Source organism: Acomys minous (genome assembly GCF_964271855.1).
Source record: "Acomys minous genome assembly, chromosome: 10".
NCBI lineage: Eukaryota > Metazoa > Chordata > Mammalia > Rodentia > Muridae > Acomys > Acomys minous.
The window spans coordinates 111,707,095-111,734,120 of NC_140491.1; the positions used below are offsets into that span (position 1 = coordinate 111,707,095).

Below are 27,026 nucleotides of genomic sequence, written 5' to 3' on the forward strand. Positions count from 1 at the left end.
AGTTATTAAGAAACGGCGGGAAGAGGAAAGAACTTCTGTTAAAAAAAAATGGGTCTCAGGGTCCCATAGAAGTATCAAGAGAAGAATGCAAACCTTTCACAAACAAGTTTGCACTGCACTCCACACTGCCCGCCACGTTGCTGACTTTGCATGTGTAAGTGCCTGAATCTGAGGTTTTCACTGCGTAGAGCTCCAGGGAACTCTCTAAAGCTTCTTTGGTAATGTAACAGCTTCCACCAGAAACCAGCTCTTTGTCTTCCTTAAACCATCTGACGGTGAGAGGGGTGGAGCCTTGGAAAGCACTCTTCAGGCAGACTGCAGAGCCAGGCAGGACATCCCTGGACCCTGGCTTAGTTACAAAACTGGGTGGTTCTGAAGAAGAGGCAGAAGACAGAATTTGAAGGAGTTACAAGCCTGGACCCAAGGGGAGTGGACTAATTTGAACATTGGTAGAGTAGACCACAGAGTTCCTAGCCAACCTTGCACAATCAGGGCTCCACTGCTGTCTTTGCTTCCCACGGAATTGGTGGCCCGACAGGTGAAGTTCCCCATATCAGTCATGTCTACTCTGCTGATCTCCAAAGAGGCTGTGCCTTCCACAAATGCCATCTGGTATCTGTCAGAAGCACTGATTTCTTTGCCATCCTTAAACCAGGAAACTCTCATGGGGAGGGAGCCAGCGATTTTGCAGTCTAACCTGCAGGCACCGCCTACGACACTGTCCACATTGCGTAAGGGTTTGGTGAAAAATGGAGCAATGTCTCGATCTGTTCGTGGCATAAGAAAGAAAACAAGATTAACATGGCAAAGTGGCCAATGGTTCATCTTCGGCCAAGTCTGTTGGGTTTCAGAGTGATGTGGAACACAGCTTTCTAAAAAATACTAACCTAACACGGTAAACGTGGTCTCGCAGGAGCTGCTACCCACTTCGTTGGAGATCTCAAATGTGTACTGGCCGCTGTCGTGCAGCTCAGCGGAATAAAATTTCAGCTGGGCCACATTGTTTTTAAAGCTGATTCGGTACTTTTTACTAGCAGCCAGGGGTCTCCCATCTTTGTACCACTTGGGCTTGAGTTCTGGGGTGCCTGAGACTGTATACTCCAGTGTGGCTGGGTCCCCTGCGGTCACCTGGATCAGCTCTGCTCGCTCAATGATTTTGGCAGGTTCTATAAAGGTATTAGAGAGTTAGGGTTCCTCCATGTGAATCAAGGCTTCATTTTAAGTGAAAAATGGGTGGGGGGGGGACGGACTAAAAGTTAAAATCTCCCTACACTGACCTTTAACTATTAATTCCCCAACAGATGTTTGGCTCCCGGCTTCATTCTCAGCCAGGCATGTATATTTGCCACCAAAACTAGTCTGAACATCAGGGATGGTCAAGACTGCAACTCCGTTGGAAAAGCTCATTTGAATCTTTCCGTCTTCTTTAATGATGTCTTGGCCTTTCATCCACATGACAGAAATGGGCTCTGAGCCTCTCACCGCAGCTTGTAAGGTAACAGTTTGTCCGGCCAGGGCTGTAAAGTCATCTACTTTCTTGACAAAGGTTGGTGGTTCTAGTTAAAGAAAGAGCACACGCACACACGTATCAGTCCCAGCACACTCTCTACCCCATCGCTCCGTGTTTCCTTTGTCCAATACAACTACTTTACAGTGTTTGCTTATTAGAAAGAAGAAAGAGATTGTAAGAAGAAGGAACAATTCCATTCAAGAGAGGCACAGAAGATAAATGTTTACCAACAAAAGAAATGGCTTTTTATGTAATTCCCTTTTGTTACCCGTTAGTAAATATTTGTGTTTATAACAAGATGAAGGCTGAATAAAACCTCTGGGCCCCGAGTCAAACTCAGATAAAACACATTGTAAAGGTCAGAAGAAGAGAAAAGCATTAACTTTCTTTCCATGGGTTAAGAAAACTATCTGGACAATTTGTAGAAAAATACCACCCTCTGTCACTAACCTTTTAATAGGTGTGTCGCGACACAGCCACACTTCCCAACTTCGTTAGCGACTACACATTCGTAATCGCCAACATCGGCGCTATTGAAAGATGCGATTTCCAGAAACACAAGAGACTTCTGAGCGAACAGCCTGTACTTTTTACTACTTCGAATTTGCTTCTTATCTTTAAACCAGCTAATTTCAAAGGGTCCCGTGCCTGCAATTTCACACTGAAGTAGTGCGGTCGCTCCTCGCACTATGTCTGCAGGCTCAAGAGTTTTGATGAAAGAAGGCGGCTCTACAAAACCATGAAAGCACAGAGTAAGCTGTGAGTTACAAGCAAAGGAGAGGTGAAAATTCTCAGAAAAACAAGGGACGGTAGCTGCAGGAACAAACCTTTGATAACTACTTCAGTACTGCAGCTGTCACTGCCCACGTCATTTGTGGCTTCACAGGAGTATGTGCCACTGTCATCAACCTTTACGTCAGTGATGTCGAGGATAGCCTCAGAATTGACAAAAGATATTCGGACTGTGTTACTTTCACTAAGTTCTTTGTTATTTTTAAACCAAGTGACTTGGATTACAGGCGAGCCTTTCAGCTTGCAATGGAGGCGCGCCGATTCGCCCGGGAGCATTAAGTAAGAGGGGTCCACCTTCTTCACAAAGGATGGTGGCTCTGTATGATGTGTAAAAAAAAAAAATGGAGAAGATAAAGCATACATACCACAACAGAAAAACAGACACATGTGACAAAAGACAGAGCATACAGAAAAAGCTCTTGACAAAACTTCTGAACAAGCTACGATGTGTCAACCCTTTCCTTCAACTAGAAGCACCTTTGCCATGTCTTCATAAAAGGAGAGGAAAAAAGCAAGCAGATTACATCTATATGAAGAGTGATTTTTCTGAACGAAGACACCAATAATACGCAGGATAATGTGGGTGGGGTGGGGTGGGGCAGGCTATCCCACCAGCCCTCAACCCACACAGAGAACTACTGGCAGCCGAGGAATGCTCCTGGGTAAGAGCACATCAGTGGGTTATCCAATAGGAAAGGGTTAGTCCTGAAAACATATGTGCAAGTAGCATTATACAGACTGAGCAGGTGGCCCTTGTGTATTTAGGAATATATACACGTGTATACAACAACTGCTAATGAAAAGGGCTGTGAATTTGAAAGAAAACAAGGAAGGGTATGCGGGAAGGCTAGGAGGGAGGAAGGGGGGAAATGAAGTAATTGTATTATAATATCAAAAGGAAAGACTAATAAAAGATGGCTAAGAGTTGCCTACACATTTACATTGTTAACTGCCTAAAAAAAAAAAGGCAAGTGAATTCTAAAGAAGATTAAAGAAAAATAAAAACCAACCAAACAAAAGCCAACCAAACAACATTAGGACTTTCCCAGACCCAGAGGTTTGCCTTGGGAATTAAATGAATAAAAAAGACTGTGGATGGTGCTGAGAAGATAGAACCTTCTAAAGCCTTCCTTTTCAGACAAGGAAGTGGCAGATGGCTGTAGGGCACCCTTACCTCTGACGGTAACCGTGGCAGACGAGGAACTGCTCCCAGCCTCGTTGGAAGCAGTACACGTATAGGTGCCAGAGTCTTTTAGTTTGGCCAGGGGAATCTCCAGCGACGCTATTTTATCTTCAAAGTAGATCTTGTAATCTTTCCCGGCAGGCAGATTTTGCCCATCTTTGCTCCACGTGACCGTGACTTTCCTGTCTTCGTCCACTTGGCACTCGAGGTGGATCTTCTTATTAATCGCTGACTGCACAGCCTCTAACTCTTTAATAAAGTGGGGTTGGTCGATGATGGTCAACTCGGCTTGGCAGATATCTGCTCCGAATTTGTTGGAAGCCTTACAAGAGTAAACACCCCTGTCCTGAGTGGTAAGATTTGAGAGTTCTAAACTGTGTTTGTTGTCTGCATCTGCCATCCTGCAGTTAGGCGACGGTGACAGCGCGGCACCATCTTTCTGCCAGATGGTCTCGATTATGGGAGTCCCTGACACTGTGCAGAGGAACTTGGCTGCCTTACCCACGAAGGCTGTAAGGGACTTGGGCCTGGAGAGAAAGGTTGGTGGATACGCCTCTGCAAAAGAAAAGTTTTCACGTCACATGTAGTCTCTATCAAAGTTCTTGTGGCAATTACATGTTCCAGGACAGAGAAAAGATAAGTTATGTCTTTTGGTAAGCAGAAGATTTTTTTTTCAAGACAGAATTTTTCTGTGTAGACTTGGCTATCCTGGACTCACTCTGTAGACCAGGCTGGCCTCAGACTCATAGGAATCCACCTGCTTCTGCCTCCCCGAGTGCTGGGATGAGCATTCTTAACAAATTGTCCACAGGGCAGTGGTGGCATACCCCTCTAATCCCAGCACCAAGGAGGCAAAGGCAGGCAGATCTCTGAGTTCGAGGACAGCCTGGTCTACAGAGTGAGTTCCAGGACAGCCAGGGATACACAGAGAAACCCAGTCTCAAAAAACTAACCAACCAAAACAAACAAACAAACAAACCCAAATTGTCTCAAGCAAAGGAAAGAAAGGAAAGAACAAATGTCCCTCATGAAGCAATGTTGCTAAGGCTTTGCTCTATCAGGGGACCGATAGTAGGGGGTGATTTGGTATTTCGTCTTTGTAAGTTAGAAGACTGAAAGGAAGGTAAGAAAGTGCAGGAGCTGGCTGACAACCTGGTAAGACCGGAGCATCACAGAACCTTACAGAGGTCATTCTAACCCTAGGACAAACGCCAGGAAACTCTTACACCACTTAACTTCGAATGTGCACACCAACGCCCCTCCCCCCATGGTGATTTTGCACTTATAAAAATTATTTCACAGCAGAAACTTCCTGTTTCCACCCTCCAGTATGAAGCAAAGCTTTGGCATCCTCTCCTACTGACAAGAGACACAGAATCTACCTCCTTGTCATCTGAGACACAGAATCTACCTCCTTGTCATCTGCTCCTACTGATGAACTTTTGGCTCAGACCCGTGGTAACTGGGCTGGGCTAATTTGGGTCAAGAAAATCCTTAACTGTTATTAAAAACACTGCTGTTATAGAGAAAAGCCCATGAGGCCTTAACCCCGAAAGGCAACCAAGGAATGTTGATAGTGAAAAAGTGTCTTTTCCAAGGAGGAACACATAAGCTGGTTATCTAATTCCAAATAGGCATCCCAGAAAACACAGTAACGCCATACAGACTGAGCAGGCTGTATTTAGGAATATATATATATATATATATATATATATATATATATATATATATATGTACCATGAGTAATGAAAACAGAAAGCAAGGTGGGACATCCAGGAAGAGATGCAGTAAATGATATAATTGTTTTAATATCAAAAATAGAAAAGAAGAGAAGAATGCCAAAGTCTTGTCTGTATGGAAACATTCGGCTGCAGACCCAGGCTGCGTCACTGCAGGCAAGTTTCTTAGAATCTCAGAAATTTTCTGCTGTGCAATCAAGTTTCAGAGAAAAAGATGCTTCCAAGATCTCCTTTTTCTGAGGTGGATGAGTGGGCTGCCTTCCCTGGGACATTCTCACTGACCAAGACTCACCACCCAAGAGCAGTCTTTTTACCCAGGGACCATCCTCCGTCAGTGACCTTAGTGAAGAGTCAGTCCATCAGTAAGAAAAGGAGAGGAGGGATGGAAAGAAAGGAAGGAAGGAGGGAGGAAGGGAGGGAGGAAGGGAGGGAGGGAAGGAGGGAAGGAAGGAAGGAAGTGCTTTTTCTTTTCTTTCTGTTTTTTGTTTGTTTGTTTTCGGGTTTTTTGTTTTTTGTTTTTTGTTTTTGTTTTTGTTTTTGATGAAGGAGGAAATCCAATCATTTGCTAGGCATTAACAAATTGAAATTTACCCACCGTGTCACTTAGGGAATTGAGAACAGGGTATTTTTGTAATTGTCCTTGTTTTAAAGTTAGGAATGAAGTCCAGAGTGAGCGCCCTTATTTGAAGTCCTGCCCTGCCCTATGTCCTATCATTGTTTAACTTTGCCTGCAAATTCTGGCTTTATTTGTAACTCTGTCTCTGTTTCTGATTTGTTATTTGGGTTCATATTATCATATATATAGGGTTTTTTTTTTATGGTGTTTGTAGCCCTGGTTGTCCTGGAGCTCACTCTGTAGACCAGGCTCCCCTTGAACTCAAAGATCCACCTGCCTCTGTCCCTCAAGTGCTGGGATTAAAGGTGTGCACCACCACTGCCTATTTATTTAATTATTTTTTAGTAGCACCAAACAGTCCTCAAATGTTTCGTATTAAGGGTGAAGCCAGGCTCATTTGATGACTTAACATTTCTCCCATCCAGTAAGGGAACTTTTACTTTGGCTGCCGACAGAAATGTAACTAAGGAGAAGGACTTGTTCCCCCACCCCCTCTGTGGCCCTTAATCAGCCTGACATCACAGTGGATGTCAGTATCTCTCGCAGGTGACACTCTCTGCACCTGTACAAAAAGCAAAACACGCAATAACATGAACGGAGGCAACAGCACCCATGTCAGGGCCTGGCATTTACCTGTCACAGTTAGAGTGGCTGTGCAACTGACACTGCCGTACTCGTTGGAAGCTTTGCAGGTGTACTCGCCACAGTCGACAACTTGCGTTCTCAGGATTTCCAGGGTGGAGATATAATTGGAAGATCGAATAGAACACTTGTCACTCTCATAAACTTCTCTGCCTGCTTTGAACCACTGGAACCGGACGTTGGGGGCCCCTTGGATCTCACAAGTGAACTTGGCTAGGTGGCCCAGAGCCACTTCCAGGGGCTCAATTCTCCTTTTGATCACAGGGGCGGCTGCAAACGGAAGCAGAATCCATTAGCACGCCTCCTTATCAGGCATCCCACATCCTTCTTCTCAGACTACCTTCCGCTGCTGCTAAGGAAGTAAAGCGGTTGACATTGGTGAGACGGTTTAAGGCAGCCTGAGACACGTGATTGGAAAATGAGAACAGTCGTGAAGGCAAAACCAAACAACACAGAAAGCAGCATGGTGGCACTTTCAGTTGTTACTCCGCAGTGAACCGCCATGAGATTTTTAAAATGGTGCAATGGGTGCGCATGCATAACCACAGATGTGTCGTGGAAGTACACTCTATCACCTAGGAACTGAAAATAAGGTGAAAACACGATATGCCAACTGACGTGGTGAAGTGTGACACAGACAGAAAGAAGAAACACAAGTAGATGACTAATCATGGTTATTCTGAATTTAGAGAAGAGCCTGGTGGCTGCAGAGTGCCTATGGAACGACAACTTTCTATTATATATTATCAAAACATTTTCTTATGAAAAATATTTATCAATATAAAACATATGAGAATATGTCTTATTAAAGAAGTAAGTAGTGATGTGGCTATGATGATGTACTAGCCAGCAAGGCAGTCAGAGAGAAATGTAAGTTAATAACCATGATTAGGTCTGTACTTCTTTCATTCCTATTCTAAATATCTGGCATTCTGGAAAAGTGGCAGGCGGTGAAAATTCAGTGGCGAAACCTAAATCACTACAAATCGGTGGGTATTAAGAGCCTGATCCGTTTATCCCTAAAGTCCAACCTCTTTCTCCTACAGTGAGATTTGCTGATGTTGTTGCTTTTCCACTGTCATTTGAGGCCTCACAGACATACTCCCCTTGGTCCTCTGCCTTTACTCTGTCGATTACCAGACTGTAGGCATCCTGGTCTTGGAAACACTTGAACTTTGTATCTGAAGGCACCAGCTTACCCTTGAAGTACCAGTTCACTTCCTTAGCATCTGATATGGATGATGTAAGGTGGACAGTGTCACCTTCCTCAGAAATGGTATCTACTAAATGTTTAAGTATAGTAGGGCAATGAGCAGCTAAGGTACCCTCAGCCTCCTGTGACTTCACTGGACCGGTGGCGTCCTGGGTACCACTCTCTTCTGCTGGCTTCAGAGTCTCAGCTTTGGGAACTTCATCAGTATCACCATCTTTGAATTGACTTTCCACACTCAGACAACTGACTTCTTCTTTGGAGACGAGGTACTTAGGTTCAGCCTCTGGTTCTAAGATGGTTTCAACTTTCTGTGCATCTGAGGAGGGGTCGCTTCCTCCCTGATCACCTATTTTGTCTTCTTTCAGAATTCTCGGGTCCTCGGCGACTAAGACGTTTATCTCTTCACATACAATGGAGCACAAGGCCTCCTTAAGCTCAGTTTTCAGGTTAGCCATTTGAGGATCTATGTCTTCAATAGCGACGGTCAACTCTTCAGTTAGTGACTTCACTGAAGTAAGAAGGTAGGTGCACAGGATGCGTTTGGGCTCCTGAGTGAAGCTTACAGCCTTGACCTCCACTTTGTCAATGTTTCTTAGCCACTCGGAGAAAAGCTTTGCTTGCTCCCTGGCCACTGCAGCCTGCAAAGCCCTGCGGACCTGAGTTTTCAGATGTGATCGTTGCTCCTGGGGAATTCTGGGAAACAAAGTTTCCTTAGAAAGCAGGTCACCTCCCTGAACCTCCTTCACTCCCTTTATGGTTTCAGGCTCTTTCTTAGATGTAGAGGTTTGGCTGGAGGGCACTGCCATGTCCTCCGACTCCTCTTCCTTGAGTAGGACCTGGTTTTCCTCAAGTGCTAGTGGGACGCTTAGGGATTTGACCTCCTCGGTTCTCACCGCAACATCCCGCTCTGCGCTTTCTAGCGGGCCTGCATTTGCCATCAGGATTTTGCCTTCTTCTGTGCATGTGTGTTCGAGAGGGACTTGGGGCTCAGAGTGCACGTTAGAGATCACAACGTCAGGACCCTCTAAACTTTCCGCGCGCCCCTCGGCTAAGCTCTGGCGCCGAAGGAGAGCTCTCTGCTCTTTGTCTGTTTTGGAGACTACCTTTTCTTCTGGAACCCACTGAGCAGGAGCTGCTGCTGCTGACAACAGTGGGTAACTCCCTTTGGGCTCAGCTGTCAAGGTCATCAGAGGCTTGACGGCGGCTGCACCCACTCGTGCTGCAGATGAGGCCCTCAGGAGGATTTTCTCCGGCTCTTCACACTGTACACTATCTTCTCTGGGAAGGGTTCTCGGTGGCTGCACAGCCTGCAGGTGCAAAGTTGGGGGTGGCTCTTTGACTGGCTGTGTGTCAACAGAGTCCTCAGAGGAAGGCAGTTCCCCGGTGCTCCGGGGACTGGACATGGCAAGGGATTGCAGCTTCTGAGCCCTTATAGTCACCCCCGTAGTCAGGTCACTGCTGTCAGCATTATGCTCATAGGAAAGCTGCAGCCTTTCTTCTGCAATTAAAGCAGCGTTCGAAACGGCATCCTTGACAAAAGCTGTAATTTCCCGCTGTGAGTCAAATGCCTGAACTGAAGGGCCCCTTGCTGACGTTTCCAGAAAATTACCAGGAACTCCCGAGGTGGACTCAGCTTTGCGGGAGGCATCGGTCACATCTGTGTCTTCCGGAAGCACAAGAAGCTCAGCGGCACAGGTGGCCTCCCCCCACTCATTCTCGGCTTTACAGGTGTACAGGCCACTGTCTCCCCTCTGAGGGTCATTGACAATAAAGGTCCCGGAGCCGTCAGGATTGTGAATGATGGTGTAACAAACACTGGTACGAAGCTGTATGTTTTCTTTGAACCACAAAACAGTAGGGGCAGGCTCTCCATGCACCAGGTACTCAAAGACAGCAGGGATCCCTGGAGCACAGTGGGCTGGCTTTAACTCCTTGAAAAAGTAAGGAGGACAAGGCCCTTCAGGCTTTTCCAGAGCTTTCTTTGCTACTGACTCCATCTCTTTGCTCCCCTCTCCTTTGGGGTTTATTTTTAGGTAAGCGCTACACACTGCCTTTCCATATTCATTGCTGGCCACGCACGTGTACTCCCCTTCATCCCCAAATTTGGCGAACAGAATGATCAGGCTGTGGTTGTCCCCATCAAAGACAAGTTTGTAGTCAGCAGACGGGGTTAACAAGGCCCCGTTAAAGAACCACTGGATTTTAGGCTTGGGGCAACCAACGGCAGTCACAGATAACTTAGCTACATCTTCAAGGCTTATTTCAGCATCTGATATTTCTCTGATGAAAGCTGGGGCAGCGCCCTCCTGTCTGGAATCAAACTGACTGGGATGATCTGGGGCCTCAGACAGAAGTTCAAGTGTTTCGTTCACATTAGGTAAGCGAAGATCAGTGCTATAGGTCTGAAAGTCTTCCTTGGCAGACAGAACACTAGCAATTTCTGTGTGGAGAGAAGTTCATTTTGTTTAGCTACCAAACAGTATCAGTCAAAGAATCAGACACCAGTCACTGAGCTTCTACACTGAAATCAGGCTGTGGTGAGATTGATTTATAAAAAAAAAAACCACATTGCTAAATTTTCGTAGCCTAGGATGGGAAAACCAAGCAGTTAAAGCTATTGCACAAAAGCAGCCCTCTCTGTACGTCACCTGTTATGGTTTACAATGTCATACACATCGTGATCTGAGGTTTGGAGAAGTGCTAGGTAAATGTCTGCAAATCATAAATCCATGATCACTTGCATCATACAGAATTTTTACATAGGATTTTCTTGAGTTTAATGATTATCTTCAAACACAACATATGGTTTAGTTAGTACTCTTAAATGGATAGCAACAACAACAACAACAAAAAAAAAATCAGAGACCAGCCAGGCATAGTGGTACACACCAGTAATCTTAACTTGGAAGGCTGAGGCAGGAGGATTCCCAGTTCAAGGGCAGCTTGGGGCCTTTTCCTGTATCAGGGTAGAGGAAAAGTGCGATTCTGCGCCCTGCAGGAGCCACTGTTGTCTATTACTAGGAAATCAGGCCTCCCTTCACTGAAGTACTTCAAGAATGCTTTGCAAAAAGACATTAGTTAAGAAAACAGAAAGCTGGCCTGGAGAGATGGCTCAGAGGTTAAGAGCACTGTCTGTTCTTCCAAAAGTCCTGAGTTCAATTCCCAGCAACCACATGGTGGCTCATAACCATCTATAAAGGGGTCTGGTGTCCTCTTCTGGCCTGTAGGTGTACACACAGGCAGACTGCTGTATACATAATAAATAAATAAATCTTAAAAAACAAAAACAAAAACAAAAGAAAGAAAGCAGAAAGCAGAAATAAGAGAAAACAACTCCAATATCAAAATGTGGTGAAAATTTATTGTGTAAGGCAGTTGTTAAACAGGAACACCAAGTAACACATAATCTTTCAATAGTATCTCAAACAGGCAAGCGAGAGACATATTGCTTATCAAAGGAAGTAGATTCTTAATTCAATCTTCTGGACTTTTCAGTTACTGGTAGTTTTATTGCCTAAATGAAAGTCGGTCTTATTGTTTTACTAATCCACTCCCCTCACGTTCCACTGAGCAGTTTTGTGCCTTAGTTGCCTACAGCACTAGTGTTTTAGTATTGAAGACAGGACTCATGCCTGCGGACTGTAAAACACTAGCAGCACTTGACCACAGAATACAGAACAACCACTTACTAAGTTATTTGTGATTGTCCATATTAAGCCACCGATGACTCCATACTAAAACTTCACACTGAAAACACTAATGGTGGCCACTTAGCTTTGCTTCTGTGCTGGGTGTATTAACTTTTCTTTCCCTTTAATCCCCCAAACACCCACAAATGGAATAGATGTGGATATAGTTAAAGTACCCTGAACTGCTACTGGGTAAAGTATTTTCAAAGGTTTCTCCTATTTCAAAACATGGTGTATTATCATATACACAAAAATACAGTAAACGAGCCCAAACATGAAAGCTGTAGTTAAGATCATTTGAGTTTGCAGCATCCCATGACGACTTTTAAATTCAACCCTGTATAACATGGAATTCTCTATCTATCATCAGGGAAATTAATATCCCAGGCTTTAAAGTTGTGTGTCATTGAGTCAGAAAATAAGAGGTCTTATTTAATTATTAAAAGTGTGGAGAAGGCTTACTTTTTTTCCTTTGAGCTATTTGTTATTCAATCAACATTTCCTCAAGTTCAATACATCTGAGGTTAATGGAATCATAATGAGAAAAATCAAATAAAGCCTTCCCTCTTATGTGAATGTGAATGAAAGTATATGTTTAAAAATCCACAAATATGAAAACATTGTCCTCCTTCTCTGTTTCAATTTTTTAAATGTGATTGTGCTTGCAATATGTGGATATGTGTGCTTGTCATGTTGGCTATGACGTGGATTTCTAATTAATTAAACATACAGTATATGACTAAGTGTAGGAAGAACATTTATGTCCCTTTGCTACAGAACTAGCTTGACCTCAGGGACAGTGGTGTGGGATATTACATCTGAGTTATTATCAAAGGTATTATGTACTCTCTGGTTGAAGAGAAAATAATTGTTCCGCAATTATTTATCCATCACTAGATGGTAGCCACTTAAAACAGATATATTTAGAAATTTTTTGAGGGAAATGAGACAACTGACTAGTTTGCCTGTTTTCTACATGTGATTTTAATCATTTGATCTGAATGATGTTGGAGAATTTCCATTGTGAGGATAACATCAACAGATTAAAAATCATAATAAAAATGGTAGCTAAATGAGCTCTTATGGAAATTAAATATGAAACAAATGGTCATGTCTGAGAGTCAATATTAGTATGGCTAATATAGTCATGAGCCTTAAGTATTGCTCAACGCAGGCCTCACGTGCACCCAGTCGGTCATGGCCGTAACTAAAGAGTGGGAGGTTAGACTGGTAATCTCATTTTCCCTGCTATTGTTTTTCTCATCTGTTATAAACGGAAACTCACTTAAGTTACATTTACAGTCGTTACCACTAGGTGACAAAGGATCTTGTTGTTGACCATAATCTCTGAGGCCTTTTAACCAAACTCCACATTTTTGTGTTAAAAAAACTGACTTATGTGCAAAGACAAAGGTTGACATTGATTTATAGTCATGATGCTAAAGCACTTATGAATTATTAAAATTGAAAAACAAAAATAAAATTCACTTTATAAACATAAATATCCTACTGGAATTTGAATGTTTATTAATTTCTAGTTAGTCTTAAAGATTAAAATCCCATAAAATAATACAAAATGCTTTTGTTTTATATATATACGTATATACAACAATATATATTCCTAAATAAAAATTACCATATTGTCTCAATTATAAAAGTGTCCCACCTTTTTTCTAATTTTAGAGATCCTGACATTGGCATATAGTTAAAAATTTACAGGCAGATGAATATGGAATACCTCCAGGTCAATGATAAATTAATGCTGTACTTTCACTTTATGCTCCAAATGAGAAAGTAAAATATTTCCAAATATGGAAAGACCAGCATCTGTACATATGCCCAGTTTTCAAAATTGTAACAAACAGCTTATAAAATTGGCTGCCATTCAGGCAAAGCTGGTTTTATTGCTTGCTTTGCCATCTTACATCTGACTACATCAACTAGTTCAGACAACTGGGTTTGTCCAAATGCTAAGAGGCTTATAATTCAAAATTGACTTAAGGGCCGAAGGAGTTCTCTCTTACCCGTCTCTACATGGTTTTCTGATATGGTCACTTTCCCCTCTACTTTGCATCTATGGTTTACCTGCTAAAAGAAAATGCTGAAACACTCTGTGGGGGGCAGGTCACAGAAAAGCACAAACACAAACAATTGGGTATCCAAGAAAGTGTTTAATCGTGCTGGATGACACATGGTGTGGCTGACACAAGTGATGGTCTCAGTGTTAGGATCACAAGAATATTTATTTACATGCATTACAAAGATGAGATTTCTACACAGAAAGACCAACTCTAGGTGTCTTCAGTGTTAGGACCCAAATATAGTGGATACATTTGGAAGGCTGCTAATCCATAGACGCTGTAGTGGCCGAGGCCCTGAGAAATCCCACTTTAGGAGAGGGTGAGAGTGGCAGAGCTCTGAGCCATTCCTGAATTGTTTGTAGCTACACAGGTGTACTGTCCCCCGTCACTTTTTACTAAGCCTGTTATGAACAGATTGTGGAACCCTATGCCACTTTCCTCAGCACTGAACCTTGATCCTTGGACCAACTTTCCATCTCTGTACCAAGAAACCGTGGGTCTCGGAGAGCCACGAACCAAACACTGGAAATATGCTGCTGTCCCCAAGGGTGCGTGACAATCAGAAATGCCTTTGATAAACCTGGGAGGGCCTTCCACTACCTGGAATTCAAAAAAGCTGTCTGCGTATTTGCTTCTTAAGACTAATTCCTCCGTCTGACTGCTTAAAGTCACCTTGCTCATCGCCGTGGTCACAGCAGAGAGTTGGGATTCTCCCATGGTGAGGAAGCCTCGGCAGATGGCCTCGCCAGCACTGTTCACAGCTCTGCACCTGTATGTTGCACTATCGGAAGGGTTGATGTCTCGGATTTTAAGGCTGTGACTCCCTCGCTCCTCACTAACTACATACTTCCTGTCATCTGGCTCGATGCGCATATATTCCTTATACCACATCACTTCCGGAGTAGGGATGCCTATGACCGAACATCTGAACACTGCGTCGGAATTTTCTGGAAGTCGAAAATCGCAAATGGGTGTGATGAAGCGAGGAGGCATTTCAAATGCTTCTAAGTCAATGTTAAGATCTGTACCTTCTTCTTCCCCTCTGGCCTTCGCACCGGGACCTGCTAAATTCAGTGGGAGAATGTCCAAACTCACAATCATGCTTTTGTGATCGGGAGTAAATTCAGGGACTGTGACTATTTTCACTTGCTTCTCGAATTCCTGCACATCCTTTTCACTTAGCTCCACTTCCAGGACTATCTCTTGAGGAGAAGGTGTCCTTGACGAGTTGGCGTTTTCCAAGTCAAACTCCATGACGTGTTGGTGGGTGACTGGTGGTGGGAGGGCCACCGCTCTTTCCTCTTGGGGTATTATGTCAACTTTTGCAAAGCTTTTGGCCTCCCCTATGATGTTTACTGCATGGCACATGTACTCTCCCCCGTCTCCTTTTTGGACATTAGAAATTTCCAAAGAGCACACGTTGCCCACCCTTTCCATTTTGACTCTGTCATCTGGCTCCAGCAAAGATTTATTCCGATACCATTTCACACCAGGAACTGGGAGACCCTCAACTTCAATGATGAAGCCTAATGTTGTATTTTCATAGATCTTCCTTTTGCTTAGAGGCTCGATAAAAGACGGAGGCATTTCATTGTCTTTGGGTTCGATGGCTTCATTAGGTGTGCCGAATGAATCTGAACGCCACATTTCATAAGGTGAACTCCTCTCTTCTGTGGGTGTGTGGAAATGTTCATTGGCTATGCTGTCTTCCCTCTCTATTTTTGACAGGCTCATGCTTACATTTCTAGTATGGTTTGGTCCTCTAGTAGGAATAAAATCTCTCTGTCCTCTCTCACCTGAGGGAGTGGAGTATCTCTCTAGAGCCTCCCCTGGGGGAGTGGAGTATCTCTCTAGAGCCTCTCCTGGAGGGGTGGAGTATCTCTCTAGAGCCTCCCCTGGGGGAGTAGAGTATCTCTCTAGAGCCTCCCCTGGAGGAGTGGAGTATCTCTCTAGAGCCTCCCCTGAGGGAGTGGAGTATCTCTCTAGAGCTTCTCCTGGGGGAGTGGAGTATCTTTCCCCATTTTCCTCTAAAGGCGCCAAGTGTCTCTCAAAAGTCTCACCTCTTGAATTTGCTAGGGATTGGTCTGTTACACCCGAAGGCCTAAAATACAAATCAGGAGACGTGGGAGATTCTAAATGCTCTACAGATGATGGCGGGCTGTAGAACTGATCTAACTCTGACATGTCTTCGCTGCTTGTACTTCCCACATCAATGGAAATATCAGACTCAGGAGAATAGGGCCGCCCTAGGGGCTCCTGCTTCTGGTTGTAGTATTCATACACGGTGTTGAACGTTACTTCTTCAACCTCCATTGAGGTGACTGACTCACTCTGGACAAGTTCTGCCTTGTGTTTGGCGTCTCTAGCTTCAGGTACCTCATACTTTCCCACCGCCAGTAAGTACTGTGTTAGGGAGGTCTCAGATTGCCCCTCTTCAGTTGTCTGGGCCTCCTCCAACCTAGGAAGATTTTCAGGAAAACAAGTTTCTACCTTTTCTTCTTCCACGGTGGAGAAAGAGCTCTCATCTTGAACATGAACTTCGTGGTAGGGTTCTTCCCCTGAGGCTTCCATTGTTTGACTCATCTGCTCGCTTGGGTCCTGCTGTTCTCCTGCCATCAAGAACGGCAAGCATTGACTCAGAGACAGCTGCCTGTGAGGAGTGTCTGCTCCCTGAGCATCTACCCTGGGGTCTTCCAGAGTGCTCTCATACCCCTGAGTCACACCATCTGGGGGTCCCAAGGTGGAGCCATCTTCCATGTCACGACCCTCGAAAAGCTCCCCATCACTTGCTGCGCTTTTCAACTGTGAGATGAAACTCCTCTCTCCATTTTCTACAGAACCGTTTTTCTCCCAAACACTAGTTTCTCCCATGTCAGCAGGTGTAGTCTGTGAGAAAGCCCACGATTCACCATGGACTGCTTCAGAAAAAGACTCAAGCGCCTGATCAGTTTTTAAAATTGCTGTGCTTTCTTCCAGTGTGTATTGAAAGCTTTGGCAGCTAGAAATCTCCTCGTTGTTGTGTGTTTCCTGCTTGGTTGCAGTTTCTTGGCCCTGGAACACCTCGCCTGGATCTTCTATGTGAGAATACATTTGCTTTAGATCGAAGACAATGTCTTCAGGATTAGCCGGTGGATGAGTTTTAAAAGAGCTTTTATCTTGTTGGCCACTGGCCAAGTCTTGGAACTTTATTTCTGCACTTTCTATCTGAGAGTGAATCTGCTTTAGGTCAAATGTAACAGGTGCTTCAGAGTCAACCCTCTCTGAGCCTACAGCCTGGTCTAGAGGGAGCACTTCTGCCTGCCGTTCCTTCTCTTCTATTTCGGAGTCCTCCTGAGCCTGAGAGGAAAGTTGCTTCAGATCCATTACGATGTTAGAGGAGTCCGCTTCCTTGTGTGACGACATTTCCTCTACCTGACACATATTTATTCTCAGACTGCTCGAGCCTGATTCTTCCTGTTTTAATGAAAACTCTAGATCATCTGGTTTCTTCTGCGGGATGCTAACAAACGACTTCTTGGTCCTTCTTTTTTCTAAGATTCCCTTTTCTGCACGCTGCAGCTTTTCAAATGCAATGATCTTATGCTTGACCTTTTTCCCCGGGTAGTACCTTTGTCCTTCAAGGGCTTCCTCATAGGTGGTGACAGGCGAGTCTTCCACGCCCTGAACTGTGTCGGAGGTTCCCTCGGAATGGATATTCGGTGTATAATCACTTTGAGAATGTCCTTGAATATCTCCCCATTCTGGTCCACGATTTCCAAAACAACCTCTGACTTCTTTTCGAATGTAATCTCCTCTGAAATCGTCAACAAATGGATACCCGGTGTCTTCTGTTTGTGGTGGCTGAGACCTTTCACCTCCATGTCCATCCTCATGGCACTGCACGAGTTCGGCTCTGTGAGGCTCATTGACGTCTGTGGCTCTGGAAGCACTCTGCATAGATTTGGGTAGTATTTCACTAGAAGGTGTACAGTATACGACATTTTTCTTTTCCACCTGTCCAGCTGTCTCAAGGCTTTGGAAATACTCTCTTACAGTGTATTCTTTCACATTTGATTGGGCAGCAAAAGGACCAACTGGCTTATCATAAAAAGGTGTCCTTATGGATTCCACCTCAACCTGTGCTTGTGGATTTTGGGGATACTGTGTATAAATTCCACTTATATTTTCCAATTGACTATATTCCTTGTAAGTGAGAGGCTCTACGGTTAAATCTAAAACACTCTCGGCTATGCCTGAATTGTTTTCAGCCACACATTCATATCTTCCAGAATCCTGAAGGCTTACGTCACTGATATACAGCCTGTAGCTACGATTAACTTTTTCAACCTCATACCTTTGGTTCTGCTCTACGAGAGCCCCGTTATGAAGCCATGTGACTGCTGGCTGGGGCTCCCCCGATATTAAGCATTCAAGCATTACAGAATCACCTTCTCTACAACTGGCATCCCTTGGCATTTCCTGTAGCATTTTTGGTGGTTCGTTAGTAATATCAGAGGAGAATATAAATTTGTGTTTCGGTGACTGGGAGGTTTGATCTTGAGATGTTGCTTGAGACGCCAACTCGGACAGCTCCCGGCACTCTTTGTCCTGTTCTGGGGTGGGAGTGGCGGCCGTTATCTGAATCTCTACAGGGAAGGAGAGCAGCTCTGTGTCTGCAGAGGGGAGCCTTGGGGGTCGGGTTTCTAACATATGAAGGTGCTGTTGGCCTTCTTGACTGAAAGATGCATGAGTACTCTTTGCCTGGTCAAACACCAAGGCCAGCTCTTCCTCTTCATCTGTGTAGTCAGGCCATACTGGGACCTTGTGGGGCTGGAAATGGTACCTCGGCTTTGCCCTCACTCTAAGCATGCTGCTTGCTTTGACTGTTCCATACTGGTTAAAGAGCACACAGGTAACAGAGCCTCCGTGTTGGGGCTGTACAGAAGGAAAGGTTAACACTGAGTAGTTCTCGAATGTATCAGTGGTAAAGCCTTGCCTACGTGGAATTGGCATCTCATTGTTGTACCATGTCACTATGGGCTGAGGGTACCCTTGAAAATGACATACAAACTTACAGCTGTCACCCTCATAAACTTCTTGAGATTCGATATCCTGGAGAAACGAAGGTGGGCAACGTTGGGGGTGTCTCTGGGAGTAATTTTCCAAAGGCCTGGTTTTCTCTTCCCACTCAGTCTTGAATTCTACTACTTCCGTGGTCGCATAGCATTGTCCTTCCCTCCGAGCCTCCTGTGTTCCTGCTTCATCATCTACAGCTCCAGTTTCTTTAATATTTACATGTGTATCCAAAGACCCCCTGGGGTATGGTGTGAGGACTTGAGGCATCTTTTTGGGAGCCTCACACAGCGCCTCGTTCTTATATTCATGGATTTCCCGACTAGAGGTGAACGCAGCTGACTCTCTGGTCACGGTGCTCTCCACAGCCTCTTCAAACTGCCCCCTTGCTTGCATGGTCTCACTTTCTAGGGCATGCTCATACAAGTAGCCTTTGGGTAGGCTTTCTTCTAGAAAGGTCTCTTGGCTCAGGCTATGTTCAGTCTGGAGCACTTCTTCATCACCAGGCACATGAACACTTGAAGGGGGTTCTCTATTTGGATGTATTTGAGTAGAAAAGGAGCCTGGACTTGGGGTGACCCTTTCAGCTGCGTCATTGACCCTACCCCTGTCTTCAGCAACCTCACACACGAACTCACGCTTCACTTCCTCTCTGGAGAATGGGGCGTCACTAACAACAGCCTCACTCCTCACGGTCTTTGAGCTTATTTCAGATGATGCATCTAAAACAGACAATTTCCTCTTCTCTAAGAAGATTTTTCGAGCCTCCCGTAATCGCTGCAGCTTCATTTTGGTTTCCTCATCTAGGAAACTTTCACCCACATTAAGCCATCCTCTGACGTCAGGGTTGCTCTCTGACCACCCGTCACTGTACGCACAGCCTGCTCTCCGTCCAGGGCCTGCTGTTCTAAAGTGTATTGTTCTCAACATCCCCTTCTGTTCCACATCTTGTTTTTTGTTATAGGGGGAGCCAGTAAACCTCAGGTCAACCTTGATCCTCTCTTCCCTCCTTTCATCTAGAGGCCCTACGTTTTCACAGGTCTGTTCTGCCCTTTTCAGAAATTCTAAGTATCTCTCATCTTGCCCTTTCTGGATAACATGCAACGATGCACTGGACTCCGCGGACCCCTCACTATTAACTGCCAAGAACCTGTAACTTCCGGAATCTCGGCCTTGGACCCTGTTCACCTCTAAGCTAGAAGAGTGCTGGTGTAAATCATTCTCAGTTCTTATAACCCGGCGAAGACCTGTTGGGATGGGCCTATTGTTATGAAACCAAGTCATTTCTGGAGTTGGACAGGCAAGCAGTCTGCATGTAAACACAACAGGATCACCCTCTAAAGCATATTGGAATGTGAGTTTTTGAGTAAAAGTAGGCTTGAAATACTCGGGCCAGGAGCTTGTGGATGCCGTTCTCCTTGCATATCTCCTAGCCGTTGGAGAGGGGCTGCCTGTGTCTTCAGAGTCAGAGAAGGCACCGCGCATGGTCCCTGCACGTTCAGCTTCCCCCTCAGAGAGTTCTTCTGAAAGATAATTAAATTACAAAAACACTTTACTATTTTCCACAGCCCTTGAAAAAGTTGAAAAATAAATGAAATTGCAAAATAGGAAATGAAATGAACTGCATGCTACAGAGTCTCACAAATCCATAAAAAATTCACTCACCATATTTGTTCGAATAAACGCAACACCATGCTCTGTTTAAAAGATTCTGACACGACAATCGTTCGTTGTCTGGTCTTTTCTTCAGACTGTTGAAATTTCTTCTTGAACAAGCAAAAGTGCATTTCAAAATAACATATTCCTGTGTGTGTTTGTTTTGGGAGCAGGACAACTTTGTTGATTTGATGGCTGAGAGGGAAATCTTACCTGACTTGCAGAGAGTAGAATAAACGCCCTTTCTGATCCTTTTGATTGTAGATTAAAATATTAGATTTTTGAGAATTAACTTTTTAAAAAATATATAGAACTATAATCATAAATAATTAGATGAAATAAAGTGAGAAGGCGTTTATTCGAACTAATACAGCTATAGAGTCACAACATTTATGCAAAGTAAAGCAGGCAAGGGTCAAATGAGATAGCTATCTGCAAGCCAGTGTAAGAGTCATATCAATGTTAAAGTGATCTGTGTGCACAAGGTATAGGCCGAGAATGGAATGTAAAGTTTTCACGCATCCTAAAAAAAGTAGCACTTCTATCACAATTCATTCATGACATCGCATTCTGAAAATGACAGGTTAACACTCGTTGTTCGAGTCAATTCACCGTGATTTTGAAAACAAACTTCATGATTTCATGCACTAAAATGACAACTGTTCATAGTACACACTTTTCCAAGATGGCTGCAAACATAAAACTGAATGTGTCTGATAACGTTTCAATACAAGGCTTTAAGTTACCATCCAACAATGTACTGTACAGTGCACAGAACCACCAGCATACTAAACCAGGCATGCGACATAGGAATATATACTCAAAGAGATATATTTGTGTATCTATGCCATATCCTCAATAATACTAAGAGAAATAAAGTAGGTCAAGGATTGCACTAATCCTCCAGAACTTGTACTTTAATCTCACATCCATGATAACAATACCTTTCATCTCCATTTCAATCTGCTGGCCAATCCTCTCATGTAAAATTGATTCAGGGGCTAAAGTGAAAAAAAAAAAAACAACAAGAAATTTTGATGAGTAACTACGTACAGTTTTTGAATCAATTCATGATTTATGTGATAAACACTGCTCTTCTGTTATAAAAAGAGAAAAGGCACCCCACCAAAACACCCATGCCAAATGAGTTGGTGAGCTGACAAGTGTCCTAATCCCCCATGCTTTGACATGCACTCAGAAAAGCAGCTCAAAAGATAAAAAAAATACTCTCTTGGTAATGTCTTCCCGACTGCACACTGGCTAAGAGATGAAACCACATTTATTAGGAACACGCACTTGCTTGCCCGCCACTTTTACATTTTCTTCCGCAGAATGAAGCTTTTTTTTTTTTTTTTTTTTACTTGTAAGTGGTCCCTTGATTTGAACCACCTCTCAGACTTGAAACTACACAATGTCCAATCACACATCAACTAGTGAACAAAGACCCTTGACTCTGAACTGGTATAGGCTTGGGGCATAGTGGTCTCTGGGGCAGCTTCCCAGACAAGGCTGGTAGCCTGGAGCCCATGCCCTTCGATTCCTGTAGCACTGGCAGTGGCTATGAGGGCGTCTTTGCAGCTCCTTGTGATTGTTGATGTGATATAAATGACAAGTTCAGTGTTGTCCTTAACGGTTCTTTTTACACCTCATGGGTTGTCCTAGTCTTTTAATACTTGTAGTGTCTGAATGAAGACTAACTTTTCAATCTATTCTGCCTCACAATTCAGCTAGGCAAAGGCATACAGAGCTGTGTGTGGAAGAACACAAATCATGCTGAATGCCAAAAGGATGGACTGTCATTAGAATGAGAGGAAGGCAGCATGTTGGCCTCAGAAGAAGCACTTGATGTATCTACTGTATGGTGCACATAACAGCACTATTCAGACAAACTTAAAAGCCACTTACATTCCTATTTGATCTTTGTGGACAGCCATGTAGCTTATATAAGTGATTTAGATCAAAATAAAAGAGGCACATATTAATACTGGCATTATGTCAAATAATTGGATGTTTGTGTTCAAATTCTTCATACATCTAAAAGTATCTTGTCGTTAATACTTTTATAAGCATAAGAAATGCTGTCTAGATTTTTTAAAAAAATGTCCTCTTGCTCCAATAACACTTCAGTAACATGACCAATTGGACCTGAGTACAGGACAATTCCTGGGGCAAAAGCGTCTGCTCAATCTGCTCTACGAAGATGACATTCGGCGCTGAGCTTTTTACAGGAGATGTGGATGAGCCATGTTTCTTTCACTTCAAAAACACAGTCAACTCCAATTGCACAATGTGGCAAAACTATCACTGCATCACCCACACAACCCACACACAGCACCTCCCTAGAGACAATCATCCTGTGCTAGCCAAAAACTGGTGACACTGCGAACCAATGCTCTGGACAGAGCAGCTTCGTTCGCTTAGACATTTCCACTGTTGGTTATGGAAACTGATGTAATGGAACAAAATCTCAGGTTGAGAGGACAGTCCTCTTTTGGTGAGAAGGACTGCAGATCTAGTAAATGAACCACTGAGACTGTGTCTCCCAGTTGGCACGAAAGATGACCAAAATCTAGTACAGAGATAACTACACACAAGACAGGACCCTACCTCTCCTTTGTTATCTCTAAGATCCATCAACCATTTGATGAGGATCAGGGAGGAACTTGTAGCTATTTCCTCCTATAACCCCTGAGGATGCTTGACCTCTGTCCACTGACCCATTTGCAAGTGACTCAGTAAAGATAACTTCTTATAGATACATCATACAAGCTCTGGGTACTCAAATATGATATTTTCATTCTTTTTGTACCTAAGAGGCAAGGTTACAGATAATGGAAAAATTATGCTTCTCTCAGACAAATTCTTCTGTGCTTTTTCAGATACAATAGACATTCAAGCACAAAACAACTAAAATATGACATTGCCATGAGAAAATTGCTATAACTTCAAGAGACTATGAGACCGTAAAAGCAGTATCATTTATAGAAAAATGATATATAGACTATTAATTGTAGTCTAATTAGAACCTTACTGTTTTCAATATCCAATTTTCTATTTTCATGGCATATCTATCTATCTATCTATCTATCTATCTATCTATCTATCTATCTATCTTCTCCAGGCTTGAAAAGAAACAACAGTGGCTGCTATGTGGTAAACTCACTCATCACTAACAAACAATTTGTTTAACTCTTACTATGGAATCAATTAAACTGAAATTCAGTTCAGTGTCAGATACAATGACAATCAGCCAAGAAGCACAGGGAAACTATAATATCTTAGCTTTCTTTGGCATCTTTTCAAAACGTGTCTGTGATCAATATTAGAAAAAGAGGCACATATGAAATAAATGGATTTCCTGATCCTGGAGTTGAAAGTGAATCTGCACTAGAGAGTTAACTTCTCCTACAAGTTAGGCCAATGACACCATCTACTCTTACAAAGTATTTATGGGTAAGATGCTAGAGGTGGTTTAAGGAACACATTCATTGACTTGTTTGGTTGCATAGAAAGCTCCATAAAATGATGAAGATGAAATGAAGCAAGTTGAACATGGCTAAGTGTCACGTGACCACCTTCTCTGCCTAGCACTGTGAGGCTGTCTCTCCACAATCATCGCACAACACAGCACTACAGCCCTCAGTCTCCTAGCTAAGCATTGTCTAGTGCACTGATGTCTCCATCCTGAGATGCCTCTAGCATTCCATCTTCATGAGTCTAGATTACATCAATGGAAAATTCCTCTTCTAGAACACAGAGGAACTGAGCGGTGTTGCCTCACTTCACAGTGAGCTCCTGAAGAGGCAGGAGATTCTTCGGAGGACCCCCTCCCCCTGGACTCATTAGTAGACCTCTCTAATAACCCAGGCCTCTCTGCACCTTGGGACAGGGTGCAGCAGGTAGAATGCAGCTGTGTGGGCAGAGCTCTGAGATATAATGATCCTTGATGTGACTTAACTTCCTTTTAGGATATTTTGCTTTCCTCTTCATGAAAGAGGAACTGTCTGCTGTCTCCGACTCTGTGGACTCTCTTAACATCTTTCCTAGCACTTTGTCTATCCAGAGCTTGCACTATATAATTAAGCAACGGGGAAAAGAAGAGAGTGTTAAGCTTCCTCACTTGTCTAGGCCAGTAACATAAAATGGCAGGAAGATGAAGATGGAGGAGGCCATTGTCATGTGAAAGCATCATGCCAGATGCAGTGTGCTCTAGAATGCAGGACCACGAGAGAAAATTCACGCTCCAGCAATGAGTGGGTACTGAAGGCTTATGCGGACAGCATGCAGAATCTGGTTCCTTCCTTCTGTCATCTTTTCAGCCATGCAGAGTGACACAATCACGTTCTCTCTCCACTCCCACCCCTTTTTTCTTTGGCTCGCTACATCTGACAAGCCACTTGCTCACTATCTTATGCTTTAATATATCAATATGCAGAAAGATCATTTGATGATGAGATGATGCAATACCATTTGGGAAAGTCAACCCCTCTCCCCCAAAAGAAAACAGCCAAGCAAGGTTGGTGTCTAACAGAGTAGTAGTTTCCTATTTTATGGAACACATACTTCAGTGAGATTTAAGTATGTGGGTTATGCTGTAGTTGGGGGCTTGGCAAGGTATATTGCATGTTAGTTGGTTAATAAATTGTGAACTGATCAAACTATGCAGTGAGACAGGCGGCAGGGACCCTCGTTAGTAGCAGTGGGTGGTAGATAACAAATCAAAGTCCTTGGAGCAAGAGAGGCATTACCTTTTGCAGTCACTGTGAGTGTAGCTGCAGAAATGGCTTCCCCAGCACTATTGGCTGCTCTGCAAGAGTATTTCCCAGCATGCTCTGGGTAAGCATCAACTATAAGCATTAAAGCCATGCCTGTGGACTCCTCAAAATGGAAAACTACATCTTTGGATGGTAGAATTGGCTGGTGGTTATGGAACCACTGGACTGCTGGCTTGGGTACACCAGAAACCCTTGCGTAAAATCTGACTGTCTCCCCGCTGTGCACCCTGAGGCTTGACAGCGGCTGGATGAAGATAGGCTTTTGGCCAAGGACCTCCTTCATAAGTGAAAGTGATGGAGAAGCATGCCATTGGGAGTTTGATGTAATTTCTTCAGATTTGCTAAATCCTGAAAAGAAGCATGCCAGTTTTTAATGTCTTTCCCTGTTTAAGCGAAAACTCATTTGGATCTGTCTGTTTTAAGTTTACCACAGATCTCACTTATTAACTATTCACAGCCATTTTCCAGAGAGACAAACTCAGACACAGACGGGTTAAATAATAAAGTGAGCTCTGTGAAGGCAATGGAGGTGAATGCTACTAGGTTTAGGAATTATTTTTTCCTAGTCTATTTATAAATCAAACTTCTCTATTCTGTAAACCCCTTTAAATTCATTATTAAGACCATATGTAATTATAGTCCTTAAAATTAAAGAAGATAACTAGAAGTTTCCCCAAATCCTTATGTTTTCTGTATGCATCATATAAAAATTACATTCATGGAAAAAATAGCATGATTGTTTGTGAAATTATTTGTGTGTGTGTATGTAACAAACTCAAGACCTAGAGCACGTTAGGCAAGTGCTGTACCACTGAGCCACACTCCCAGTCCACTCTTACTCTTGTTTTGAGTTGAAGTCCTCAGGGATTGAGGAAGTGTTTCTGATAATAATAATATAACTAATGAACAGAAAATGTAAATCACCTCAACAGTGGGGCTGTCAACACTCAGGCAACCTTTTAGTCTTGGCAAGTATATTTACCCTGTCAGATCTGAACTTGTCTAATGTAATGGATCTGAAGTCATAGTTGTGTTAACACCAAGAAGAAGATGGTCCAGTCTCTAGCCTAGCTTGGTAAGAAAGCGAATACACCCCGCCCCCTTTTTCTCCACAGCATTTTCCTCTACTGTCTGATACATGCTGATTAGGAAGCAGAAAAGCACAAAACTCTACAGAAAAAAGAAGCAGGGCAAAATAAAAAGACAAGAGCCCACAGGGAACTGGTCAACGAAACCGTACATAACATGGGAACTCTGAGTTAAGTGATAAGAAAGGAAGGACCAATGGCTCACGAGATGTCTTTGGTAATGACTAACGGCATTGTAAAATTCATAAACGTCCACTCTACCTTCCAGCCTCAGGGTGGCAGTGCTGGACACTTGGCCCACGGCATTATTAGCAACAAAAGCATAAGTCCCTTCATCCTCTGGGAAGGCTTCAGCAATCTCCAGCTGGTAAGTGTCTTCAAACTGTGTCATCCTGAAGAACCGAGATGGCTTGATTTTCTTGTCTCTGCAGTACCAAGACACTTTCAAATCTGTAAAAGAAAACACATTTATGTCTTTAAAAACAGGCGGATTTTTTTTACTTATCTGTAAACACAATCTTGCTTAGACTGCAGACCACATTTCATTTTTTTTGGTTTGTTTTTTAGCTGAAGGACCTTACACTGTTTTTCTTCCCGAATACACCACACCTGTTACTACCTGACTCTCATCTTCAAGAAAGAAATATGACTCTAGAAGGATGCGGCTTGTTCTACTGTTGCACTAGCTGCAGTGTTTCAAGCTCTAGAATGTTCGTTTTATTCTTTAAAAACCATTTTCTTGAGACAGAGCCCCATGTTGCCCACACATGGACTTGATACACAGGTGACACTGACTTCTGGTTTCTCATACTCCTGCCTCTAAGTCCTAATGGTGAAATTTTGGGCATGTGACATCATTCCCAAATGTTGGCTACAGCTTTGTGAGGCACTGGCGTGCCACGTTCAGTGGCCTGAGAAGGAATTCACTTCTGAAGTATTGTGAATGATCTAGAAATTGCAGCTGAGCCATAGGACAAAATGAGGGTTTAA

General features: G+C 43.5%; 1 protein-coding gene across 2 annotated transcripts in view; it reads right to left on the reverse strand.

Annotated features, from left to right (window-relative positions):
• The window catches only part of TTN (titin), a 271,286-nt gene that overhangs the window by 196,823 nt on the left and 47,437 nt on the right, over positions 1-27,026 (reverse strand). For both annotated transcript variants that reach the window (XM_084799170.1, XM_084799169.1), the window contains 10 exons: positions 26,298-26,486; positions 21,118-21,174; positions 6,474-6,752; positions 3,477-4,040; positions 2,338-2,619; positions 1,961-2,239; positions 1,278-1,556; positions 888-1,166; positions 480-767; positions 94-372 (listed from right to left, as the gene is read on the reverse strand). In XM_084799170.1, the coding sequence (XP_084655296.1) occupies positions 94-372; positions 480-767; positions 888-1,166; positions 1,278-1,556; positions 1,961-2,239; positions 2,338-2,619; positions 3,477-4,040; positions 6,474-6,752; positions 21,118-21,174; positions 26,298-26,486 (2,775 nt within the window). The remainder of the gene's footprint in view (positions 1-93; positions 373-479; positions 768-887; positions 1,167-1,277; positions 1,557-1,960; positions 2,240-2,337; positions 2,620-3,476; positions 4,041-6,473; positions 6,753-21,117; positions 21,175-26,297; positions 26,487-27,026) is intronic.